Source organism: Podarcis cretensis, assembly GCF_951804945.1.
Source record: "Podarcis cretensis genome assembly, chromosome: 4".
Taxonomy (NCBI): domain Eukaryota; kingdom Metazoa; phylum Chordata; class Lepidosauria; order Squamata; family Lacertidae; genus Podarcis; species Podarcis cretensis.
The window spans coordinates 79,759,785-79,772,265 of NC_137173.1; the positions used below are offsets into that span (position 1 = coordinate 79,759,785).

The 12,481-nt window shown below is 42.0% G+C and overlaps 1 protein-coding gene across 3 annotated transcripts in view; it reads right to left on the reverse strand.

The window, feature by feature from the left end:
- Window positions 1-12,481, reverse strand: part of EDAR (ectodysplasin A receptor) — a 78,973-nt gene that overhangs the window by 12,016 nt on the left and 54,476 nt on the right. For 2 of the 3 annotated variants that reach the window (XM_079972867.1, XM_079972866.1), the window contains exons 2-6: window positions 9,853-9,921; window positions 8,950-9,072; window positions 6,640-6,821; window positions 4,405-4,490; window positions 862-948 (exon numbers count right to left, since the gene is read on the reverse strand). In XM_079972867.1, coding sequence (XP_079828993.1) covers window positions 862-948; window positions 4,405-4,490; window positions 6,640-6,821; window positions 8,950-9,072; window positions 9,853-9,903 — 529 coding nt within the window. In that variant the 5' untranslated portion in view covers window positions 9,904-9,921. Of the gene's footprint in view, window positions 1-861; window positions 949-4,404; window positions 4,491-6,639; window positions 6,822-8,949; window positions 9,073-9,852; window positions 9,922-10,159; window positions 10,273-12,481 lie in introns of all 3 variants that reach the window. The other variant, XM_079972868.1, reaches the window with a different exon arrangement.

A 12,481-nucleotide genomic window follows, 5' to 3' on the forward strand; every position in this document is an offset into this window, starting at 1 on the left:
ACAAAGTTATGATCACTGTGAGTACCTTACACACATTGCCAAGTCTTTGGATCGGGATCAGTAGACGACTCTCCCCCCCCCCAACCAATTTTCTGGTGACCTGATTTCTTTGACTTTGTGCCCCATAATGACACATCTCACTGTATTAGCACCAAAAGAGATTGCTCACATCATCACATAACTGAAATGAACTAAATCCCCACAATCCAAATAAACCTCATTTGATGAGATAAAGGAGCTAAATCAGGGGTCAGCAAACTTTTTCAGCAGGGGGCCGGTCCACTGTCCCTCAGACCTTGTGGGGGGCCGGACTATATTTTGGAAAAATAATAATGATTGAATTCCTATGCCCCACAAATAACCCAGAGATGCATTTTAAATAAAAAGACACATTCTACTCATGTAAAAACACACTGATTTCTGGACCGTCTGTGGGCCGGATTGAGGAGGCGATTGGGCCAGATCCGGCCCCTGGACCTTAGTTTGCCTACCCCTGAGCTAAATTAACTTTTCATCTAAATAAATACACCTCATTTGCAAAGTTCATTGTAAAACTCATCTCTGCTGAAGCATGTTGATTGTTGAAGAAATATTTTTAATGATACTTCATCTATGAGGAAACCGTGAAATGAAATTAAAACACATACTTTAAGCCCGACAGACCCATAGGCTGAGTAAAAAAGAAAAGAAAAGTTTAAATAGAAACAGCTCAGACTTCTGAGACGGCACATCAACCACACATCTCTGTAGGGAAGACGGCACCTTGCTCCCCTGGCTGCTCAGTCTTCCAGCCTCCCAGGATTACATACCAAAAGCCAACTCAAGAAAATGCTAAAAGGGAAACTGGGCTGCTTTTCTTACCTTTGTGCACATGCTGGAAAGGAGAATGGGTACTTGTTCCAGAAGTAATTGGGAAACTGGCTGACACACCAGAGGTAACGCCTGCACCTATCATAATAAAAACAAAAACAAATTTGCCATAAATTTTCCTGGTGACGCTTGTAAAATCTCGGCCATGAATTGATGCATTTGTGAACTTACAGCACAGTTACTTAACTTGCATGAATTTCCCGTCCATTTAAAAGCCAGTGCTTACAATTCAAATGTCAAACACCTAAATATGGATTTATGATGCCGAGCTGTGAAAAACACATTTGGCACACATTTGTTTCTGAACCTAGGGATGTGTCAGCTAAACACCAACGCAAGAGGCACAGCAGTCCTAAACTTGGTCCCCCCCCCCCTTGTTTTTGTAGAAGCAGCTCCCGTTGAAATGAATGGTTTCAACTGGACTTTCAGGTTTGCAGCCTTAGACTTATTATATATTTCCAGCCTGCTTTTAAGATTGTTTAAAAGGCACTGATTTTTATTATCAGCATTTAAGGCACTGAATCTCTAGCAAAGACAACACTGGGCATACGAGATGGGAGAATTTATTTGGCTAAATTCATGCCCCACTGAAAAAATGACTGATGTTGTTCTGCAGTTCTAGGAAGTTGAGAATTTTCTTGGCCCAGCTCCACAAGACAAATGTGACAGGAAATTAAGTTCTCTTGTAGCGCGTGAAAAACGTCTCGCAGCTTATGAAGTAAAGAAATGTGCATGCTCTAAATAAAGATGCGTTTTTCAAAATAAACGAAGAACTATTACACAATATAAAATGCACTAATGGCAAAGACAAATACTAGCTAGAAACGTGGCCAAAAAAAGCATATAGCTCAGCGATTTGAAATGAGTTTTTCCTATAACAGAGCAAAGTACCTTACAAGCGTGGCTAGTTCTTAAATGTCGTATGTGCCTTTTGTAAGAGACATTTTCATTTGAAACCAAAATAGTTGTTTTTATGCAGTGTTGAAACCAAAATAGTTGTTTTTATGCAGTGTTGAAATAGTAAGGCATGCAATATATATCTCCTGACTTTAAACCAGGTGGACATAAGCCTGATAGTTCTGGACATTTGAAGATGGTGAATTAGGGCAGTCAAATGAACTGGAGGCTTGGTTAGGAAAGCTCTTGTGTGCTTTCTTCCCATTTTGTCTGCCTTTCATCAGTTAGGATTTACAGTGGTACCTCGGGTTACAAATGCTACGGGTTACAGACTCTGCTAACCTGGAAGTAGTACCTCGGGTTAAGAACTTTACCTCAGGATGAGAACAGAAATCACTCACCAGTGGTACGCCAGCAGCCGGAGGCCCCATTAGCTGGTACCTCAGGTTAAGAACGGTTTCAGGTTAAGAACGGACCTCCGGAACGAACTAAGTTCATAACCAGAGGTACCACTGTATACTCAATGGAGGAAATCAGGATGCTATTCGGCGTGTTGCAGAATACACCCACAAAGACCTGCCAGTCTGGAGGGGTGTTTACAGTCTTTATAGAGCTTTAATTCTGGATTATTTGCAGGTATTGTTATGTAAGAATGAGCATTCACTGAAGTGCTGAGGAATTTTCATGAAGATTTAAAAAAAAAAAAATTCACAAATTGCTGCAGAAATGCGGAGAACTGAATTAAAGATTGGAAAAATTGAGAATCAAAGTTTACAGTTCTTTCTACCCAAATCCTAAACTTTGCTGGGGTGGGCAGGCATGGCATAGTGTGATTGGTGTGACTTTCTGGATTGTGGTTTAGGTATTGTTAAGAATTTGAATTTTTTATTGTAACTGAAAACCTTAGTTCTGATTTTTCTAAAAAAAAAAGCCAACAGAACATCTGTGTGACTCAGGAAACAAGCCTTTCAAGCTGCATGATCGCATTTTCTAATGAAGCTTTCCCCCACCTCCCTTTTATTCTCGCCCTAAAGAAAACAGAGAACCTTTTAAAACAAACTCCTTCTACAACACGCCGGCTTTCAGAGGAGTAAATAACAAGAAACAAACCCAAGGGTAAGCTCCCTTTCTCACCATTCTCAGCTATGAATGTTCAAATATCATTTACATCCCAGACCACTTAGCTAGGTTGGGCAGCTGTGACTCACACATTTTCTAAAAAGATTTATGCAGGGGAACTCAAGGACAAATCGCCACACATGGAAATTCCTGCATTTTGGCATCGAAATGCTGATGACTGAAATTCAAGGACACAAATGTGGGTTGTGTGCTTTTAACCACCTGTACGTAATACAACAGGAATGTTGTGAAGAAACCTACAAGCCGTGCGACAGCGGAAGGTCTGTCGGCCTTTCCATTAAACTCCGTTGCTATTTGGGAAATCATAATTTGGACTTTAAAAAGTTTTTTTTCCAGTGTATCATGTTCTATTTACCACAGTCCCTTCCTTTAGATCCACATGCCAAAAAGTAAACAGGATTATTCTTTTAAAAGGCTTTAAAATGCTTTTTGCATTTTAGCTGCCACGCTAGAAAATAACCCCGTGTCGGCCTTTCATGTTGGGAAAGCGACAAACTGAAATATGTAGAATGGTTTGGATCCATTAAGGAAGTTTCTCTTCCTTAAGGATTGCTAGTGTGAATAGTGGTTAAAGTGCTGGATGAGGACCAGCATTCAAATCCTTGCTCAGCCATAAAGCTCGCTGGGTGACCTTGGGCCAGTGACTGCCTCTCAACCTAGTCTACCTCACAGTGTTGTTGTTAGGATAAAACAGGGCATGGAAGAACCACGTTCACCATCTTGAGCTCCTTGGAGGAACAGTGGGATACAATAAATTGAAAGAGCTATATGGATTGCCAGTATTAAGCCTTGGGAAGCCTGTTTTGTGAAAAAGGAGGAAGAAGGATGGGCAGCTCTGTGGATGTGGTCTTGCTTATACAAGGCTCCATGGAAGCTGGTGTCAAGCTGGTGTTTGAGGTTGTATCAAAAGTGGTGCTTAGTAAAGCACTAGGATTTCTGCTTGCACCTTGGGAATTTACTTTCCGCCATGCCCCTCTAAATCTGGAGCAGATTTTGGGGAGGTTTGCACTGGGAGAAGGGAGGGGAGGGGGTTCCCTTTGTGCAGGCCGAAATCCTTGTGCTGATGGGAAACCGCTAGTTGAATACCGCCCTTGGTTTTATGCATCTGCTTGTCTTGCTACTGGCGTCTGCAGCTATTGGTTTTTCATTTTGCTACTACAAAAACCACCATGCGAAAACTCTAGGTCAGTCTTTCCCCATGGGACCTGCCAGATGTTGCTGTACTCCAACTCCCATCAGTCGCAGCCAGCATGGCCAACGGTCAAGGTTTATAGGAGTTGTAGTCTGGAAACATCTGGAGGGAACCAGATTCAGGAAGGTGTCCCTAAGTTATTCTGATTCACGTGCCCTCCTCCATTCTGTGTTGCTGAAGTGTGCTCCATTTTAAGGCAGGCTCAATTTGTCAACTGGCATATTGCTCAGGAAAACTTCAGGCAGCGTTTTGAGGTTTCTTAAGTCAGAATACAACTAAATAGAAATCAGAGTGGCAATACTTACACTCTTTTGTGTTGGGAGGTGCCAGGGAGCAGGAGTAGCAGACCATTCCATAGATATTCCGCGGCCTGTTTTCTAGCATGTAGTAACTGCAATGAAAGGACAAGGCAATGAAAGGACAAGGCAGGAAAAAACACACACACCACACAGCAGAACTGGCTTGGTAGCCTTCAGGTATGCTTGAGAAGTAAATCACTTTCTTTGCAAGATGAAATCACTGACTTTAATTTTTTTGTGTTACTCGTTTAATGGCATCATCCACTTTTTATCCTGCTTGACTAGAAACAGTCTCTCCTCCGCTGCCCTCATAAAGGCAATTAAATCAAGCATTCGAGTACATGACATGAAGTGGTATCACTGCCTAAATCAACAGACGTTTGTCCACTGCGTTTGCAATGCAGCTCATGACATGTCTCTGAAATGAGACCCTCTGTGCAAGGATAATTTCCCCCCCCCACCCCAAGAAGTGATGTTCTAGACAAGCACCAGCTGCCTTGATTTTGCTGGCATGCTGAGTATTCAGCTCCAGGCTAATCCTCCTGGGCAGGGAGATGGGGACTGAGAGAGAAAGCAACTTATGCAAAACCTACTAATCAACATCAGGTTTAGAAGGCAAGCAGGGCGAGAACGTGAAGCTGTTTATCATGGCCTGTGTGCTTTCTGACATATAGGAATGCGCTTGCGTAAACCATGAGCAGAAACCTCTACAAGGCTCTAAAGACTCAGCTATACAGCTGCAAATAAAACGTTTTAAGTGTGTTGTAAGTGCAATATACACTAGATGGCGGCAGTGAGCCTTATAGAAAATTTGATGCTTATTTTCAGAACGTGTGTAGATTCCACCTTGATCAGAAGTTTCCCAGATTTAGGTCTCCAGCTGTTCTTTTGGACTACAACTCCCATCATCCCTAGCTACAGGATCAGTGGATGGGGATGATGGGAATTGTAGTCCAAAAACAGCTGGCGACCCTAGTTTGGGGAACCCTGCTTAGACCTGAACCTCTTGTACATTTGCAAATGGCAAAATAAATGCATCCAAATTGTAATTAGTAATTATTTTGACTTAAAAAAACCCCAGGAGCACATGTTTTTAATCTGCGTTTCGGGATGTGCTGAAGTTTAGTCATGTAGCCACATGCAGAAGGCTCCCGGGTTCAATCTAGCTCCAGCAGGGATTTAAAAAAGACTCTTCCCTGAAACCTTGGAGAACCAGTGAAAGTCTATATAGACAGTGCTGGGATAGATGAACCAATGGTCTGGCTTCGTAGAAGGCAGCTCCCTATGTTCCATGTGACCCTGTGGTCACTTTGAAAAGACAGCACATCTGAACATGGAGGCATCTGAAGGCATGGAGCTCCCAGCCTTCTACGAAGCCAGACCAGGTGAGAATGGACTCTGAGCACATTCAGCCAGACATGTGGTCAGGAACCCTATGCATCATGTTAGGGGTGGGAAACCTGTGGCCCTCCAGATGTTGTTGGATTTCAAGACTCAACACCCCTGACCATTGGTTATACTGGCTAACAACTCCCAGCACCCTTAAGAAACTATAGTCCCCACAATATATATATTTTTTGGGGGGTGAGCCATGAATGTTAAAGTGCTTTAAGCATAAAAATAATAAAATGTGACTTTAAAATAAATATGGCTTCATTGAACCTAATACTTTATTAATAAAAAGTAGTGATTTGCTTTTGCTGGGGAAAGAAAAATAAATTTAACTGATCTGGTGTGTTATTTAATGTCACTATAAAGATCTAGTGATGCAATCAACTTTTCCATATAAAATGATAAAGGATCATATTCTGACCATGTTGATTTTTCATTTTATCAGAGCGATACTTCAGTCTCCTTTAGGGTAACCAAGAAACACTGGTTTCATTTTGTTTGTTTTTAAAATTCCAATAATTTGGTGGTCTAAAGTTCACAGTTACATTGACATCCTTATATGGGCAAGCTTCCTCCCCTTCTAACATCAAAAAAAATATTCTTCCTCCTAGTTTTTATTACAAGGCACTTGTTTTATATTTCATTTGCTCTAATAGCATCCGTTACTTTCCTTGATTTAAAACATGCTTTTTCAAGTGCTTGTATTATTTACATAGAGTTAATTATCATGCGCTTAAATGGATGCAGAAAGTAGTGTGGCAGCGGCAGGAATGCAACAAATATGCTTATGTCGCTCAGCATAACTGGAGTTTTTGTTAAGAGACCAAAGGCTCATAATTAAATCCTTACCCAGGGAGGCAAGGCCCACATTCTGCATCATTCTCTTGATCTCCGGGTGTCATAACTGTTGCCCGAAAGAATCCCTCGCAGTCTTTGTGCCTCCTACATATCTGGTACCCGCCTTTAGAAAACTTCTCCAATGGACAAGGAACGCAGCCGTAACCATCGTCTCTGGTGCCGTATCCACACGTCTGTGGGGGGAGTTAACAGAGTCTCTGAATTGAAAGAGCCACTTTTCAAACCAACTTTCAAGAAAATAAAAGAGAACATTAACAGCCCAGTAACACACGGTTTCCTGCAGTGTCTGAGGCCAAAGTTGGTGGTCCTCTTGACTCCCTAATAGCACTGTATATTAACGGAGGAGGAAAGCCCAGAGACCTTTCTGCTCTGCTGTTGTCCTAACTCAGTTGTGAATAAAAGGATTTTTGCAGCCACATCAAGATGTTCTTTGCAGCAGCATGTGAAGCTACTTTGAGTAAGCTTTGACACAGCAGTGGTGCCTGGTGCCCATTTGGTAGGTCAGAAGGCAGATAGGCCAAAGATGAGTGGAGCCAGAGCCAAGGGCAGGCAGGACCAACGACAAACATCCCAACTCATTCTAGTTTAGCCCCTCTTTCTTGACAAGTTCGACAAAGGCAATGTTGAGAGTAAAGAGGAGGAGGCTGACAACCAGGGCTATCTCCTGGGCTGCTTGGAAGAAAGAAGGCAGGCATGTGGGGCTGACTGAGTAGACTGAGGGTGATGGGGCAGAGCATGGGCAAGCAACTGAAAGACCAGTCTCAATGTTTTCCCAGCCATCCCCAAGCATAGCACCTGATTCTCTTGCGATGACCCCCCCTAGTCCCTTCCATGGAGTCTTTATAGGTGTCCCATCACAGTCTGAAGCCAGGTTGTTTGGTGGGGATCTAGGTCTTTCTCTGACATAGTGCCAGGCAGTGGAACCCCCTCCCTGGGGAAGCGTCTCTATTCTTGCTTCTCCCCACTGCCACCCATGATTTAACAACAGCAGAGCTGATTGCTTTTAACCATGATGTTCTAGATCTCATTGGTTTTCTTTTATTTTCTAAATAACGTTCTTCAGTTTTGCAATGTTTGCATGCAGGTTGTTTTTGTTTTTGTAGATTTGCAAAACGAACAACAATTAAATTTAAAAATACGTTTACAGTGGTACCTCGGGTTAAGTACTTAATTCATTCCAGAGGTCCATTCTTAACCTGAAACTGTTCTTAACCTGAAGCACCACTTTAGCTAATGGGGCCTCCTGCTGCTGCCATGCCGCTGGAGCATGATTTCTGTTCTCATCCTAAAGCAAAGTTCTTAACCTGAGGTAATATTTCTGGGTTAGCAGAGTCTGTAACCTGAAGTGTATGTAACCTGAAGTTTATGTAACCCAAGGTACCACTGTATTGCTTCTTGGTGTTTTCTCTAAAACAAAGCCATTTTATTTTCTTGTTTGAAATTTGTAGTTTAGCTGTTGTGAGCTGCCTTTTGCGGGTGGGTCTTTTCCTTTTCCTTTCCTTTTCCCCATAGGTCGCATAGAAGTGAACATGGCACCAACACCCCAGCAACTTTCACTCAAGGGTGCCTTAAGCCTTCTCTTTCTCCGTGTTGCACTAGCCACAGAGAGTCTCTGTCAACGTCCTTGGGGGCTATGGCTCTCTCTACTGCTTCCTCTCATCACAAGCCAAGACCCTGATCAAAGGAGGTGGGGAGGATGAGATACATAAAGCACAGGACTCTGGCAGGACTTCTGTGGCTGGTTACACTACAGGGAGGGTCTTAAAGAGCCCCTCAGCTGGGGCAGAAGAGGGCAGAGCCAATGTTGTGTAGCCCTTCTCCATTCGAAATATGGTCCCCATTAAAAAGCAAATGTTGACGAGGACAACAGAACACAGGCCAAATAAAATTTCTTGATTCAGTGTAATTATCTGAAAGTGCCTTGGAGAGAGATTGTTTCTGCCCTGCTGGCCTGTGCCAGACTGCTTTAACATTCCTCCTGGAAGCATGGTGGCTGTTTCCTTCGCAACAGCCATGTGGTGACCATTTTCCTGACAGCGGGGGGAATTTAGAATAATGAGCATGGAGCATGAGAAATAACAGCACTTGCAGGACTGTGTGGTGTGTTGGACTGTGACTATATTCAATACTCCTTTCGGTAGTATTGAAAAGGGAGGAAGGCTGAGCAGTTATTAAATACAACGACACTGGACTTCCAGAAGTGTGTAAGGACCACTATGGATAACGCAGTGCAGTGCAGTGCAGTGCAGATGTTCCTACGGCCACCTCTAGGATAAGATTGCAAGTATGTGAAGAACTCACCATATAAGGTTCTTCTCCTGGCTCACATTGCGGACAATCGTGGCACATTCCAGTAGTCTGGTTGTAGTACTCATTTTCGCCACAGTTGGAATATTCGGCATTAGCAGAATAAACAAGTGACGCCTGTCACCAAAGGATGAATACTGGTTAATTCCATTGCCCAGTTTCCCAGTTGTCAATGCATCACATTTGTCTAAAAACAATACTATCAGAGGGTGAACCACTCTGACTTTTAATCTCTCTGTTATTGCCATGTCTTGTCACTCTCTAGCGATGGACAACTCTGTCCGTTTTGGTTTCTCGTTTTTCCAGTCTTCATTTCTCCAATTTCCACATCACTTTGCATTTTAAAAAAACAAAAACAACAAACAACACACTGCATAAAATTGTGCATTTTTGTGTGCTTTTTGCTTAATGATCTTCATCTCCGTATGCAATTTTGGCTAATAGTTGCATGTTTGCAGTTTTTCCTAATATGAGGTATTCTTGTTGCTGATATCCTTGAGATGCAACAGTTTTAAGAGTAGTTGGATTTCATATTATATTTCAAAATATTTTCTGGGGAAGAAATCCTGATGATGTCTACAAGGACTTCATCTGAAGCAACTGTGCAGATATTAAATAATGTTTGCTCAGGTTAACAAAAGTAAAATTATGCTTATTGTTAATCAGTGGCGTAGCGTGGGTTGTCAGCACCCGGGGCAAGGCAAGTAATTTGCGCCCCCTAACCCATGGATTTGCGCCCCATAACCCGTGGATTTGCGCCCCCTAACCCTAACCCCCAGATGTTGCACCCGGTGCGGCCAGCCCCCCCTGCACCCCCACGCTATGCCACTGTTGTTAATTTTCTAGGGTTTATAACTGTAGCGACTTTTCTGAAACATATGTCCTTGAAATACCTACCATGATAAAAGGAAACATTTGACTCCATTTACATTCTCCCATGCGCAGCATATTATCCTGATAAATTAACTGAAAAAGAAAAATCAGTTGTTAATTGCAAGAAAAACATTTAATGGTGCAATCCCTATTCATGTTTAGTCTGAAGTAAGTTCCACCCTCCAGTAGCTGTAGTTAGGACTGTAGCTTCAACTTTAGAAGTAAGTTCTACTGATTTCAATATAACTTAGTCCCAAGTACGTTGACATAATGCTGCAATCCTAAACACAATTACCTGGGAATAAGTCCCACTGAACTCAATAGGACTTACTTCTGAGTAGGTCCTTCTTATTAGGCCCTGATAAACTCTGTTCCTCCTTTGTTCTAAAAGTGGGTTGTTCAACTAGTTTAGTTCAGTAGAGTCCTTAACCAATCACTGATTACCTGATGAGCGAGAAGAAAAAGTGAAGGGGAATCAACAAAATGTTGGTGTTTATACCAGCTAGACATGCATCAGATCAGATGGAGAAATGCTCTTCATAAAACTTATTTTGAAAGTCTCTCATTTTGTGGGTGGGAGTATGCGTGTGGAAGAATTTAGTGCATTAAATTTGGTTTAAAATAATGGTTTCTGGAGGCATGAATTAATCAAGCCTATATCAATTTGTAAAAATGTTGTTTGCAAGGAGAAGGAAATGGATGAAGTGATACTGCTGCTAATTAATTCTGTCTGTGCATATGAATCATTATCAGTACAGAGGATGGTTGCCTAATTTTCTGTATTTAATAGACGAGCAAGCCCAGCATTACTGATGAAATTATCCTGTAAGTAGTGCATTCCTGTTCCCTGGAAATTATTTCACTACTGTTATAATTTTTTCCTTCCCTTCCCCCCCTTTTTATTGCAAATTAGTGCTATGTCAGCATAAACTAAAAATTAGATGAGACCAGTAATTAAAGCCATCCTCCATTCCTACGGGAAACAGGATCTAATTCATTACAGGGTTCATTGAACCCAAGGCTATGCTGAACAGGAAGCAATAAGAGGCAGAGGAAGCTGCTCTTTCTAGAGAAGGAAACTTCTAATTAAAGGCACAGTAGCCCTGAGCAGTCTCGGTAGTTACTTGGTTGCCCTTGCTGACTGTCCATGGCATTTTAATTGTTTTTAAAGGGGGAGGGGAACCACTTCGGATCAGATCTGAAAAACGACAGGAGACAGAAAACAACACGCTGGCAATAATGTAGTCTGGGTTCTCCATTAAAAAGTGAGCATAAAATTATGTTAAAATATTGTTAATTGCTCACTATTGTAGAAGAAGAAGAATGCACAGCCTGATATTTCATTCTGCCTCCCGCCCTGCCTCCCTGCCCCTTTTCTACTAGAAATAAAGATGGCTTTCTATGTATCTTGCTTTTGGAGGTCTTGCCCAAGATTCCCTGTTCCCAGTGTATAAAGTTTTGATTTCCAGAAAGACAAAATGTTCATCTCGAAAAGCCAGGTTTTGGAATCATGCTCAGCTTATACAGCGCTGTCTGCCCCAAGTCTGATCCGAAGAGCGTGGGGATTGGTTCCAGGAAAATGAGTGCAGCCTTAGCATCTTAATATTAGGTTTCCATGTCTAGTTGGTGGCCTTATTCTTATATGTTCCTTCTTGTCCTTTTCAAGCCTGTTTTGTTTTTTTTGGAGGGGGCTTTGTTGTTACATATGTAAAACATTCTGGGAAATCCTTAAGTCTCCCATATTAAAATTTAAAAAGCTGGCATCTAAGAATCTCACCTAAGGCACAACAGAAAATTGATAAGATTCATTAATCTTTTCTCTCTCTCTCTTGATAATGTATTGGGAGAGGAAAGAGTTAAAAATCCTGCTCTGAAGTAGGATAGCGGGGAGGTGGGGGGAGCCCAGCATTAATGCTGCTGCTGCTGCTGCTGCTGCTACAACATGGTATATGCTGCAGGGATTGAACAAATTAAATATCTCTGAAGTTTTGAGGTGTGGCTGCGGCAGTGTGGTCTTCGCAGAAAACATTAACTACCTTTCTAGAAATTCGTTTCAAAAGCCCGTGTCAAATTAAGAGCTTTCCCTAAATCTCAAGGCAACTGTGGCTGCATATGTGCTAAAAAAATCTCTTTTTTTAATCACATACCCGTATCTTACATTTAAATTCGACATAGTTGAAGCAGTGATTATAACTCTTAACCAGCAAGCAGTGAACTCGCTTTGAATATTCCTTCCAGCAAGTAGACTAGCTGAGACAAGTTACTGGATGGAGATGGGGACTGGGAAGGGATCTCTCATTCTCTCTCTCTCTCTCTCTCTCTCTCTCATTGCTTTAGAACACACTCCAAGCAACGTGGGGCACTTTTTAAAAGACCTATTGATTTCCACAGGAGAGAGTGAACCGTGTGCTGAACTTTCTCATTAAATCAATGTGGTTTGAGCTGTGCAACTTTGGGTTGCGCAGCAAAAAACCAACAACAAACCTACCTACGTGCAGCCATTAGAGAAAACAATATAATTACTATTTTCTTCTCTTTCTTCCCCATACACACATTTGGAGGACAGAACCATATATCTATCATTGTGGAAGGAAAAAGGCCCCCTGCCTTAGGTGAACAGTTAGTGTGTTTAGATTGGCCAAACATTCCAGCT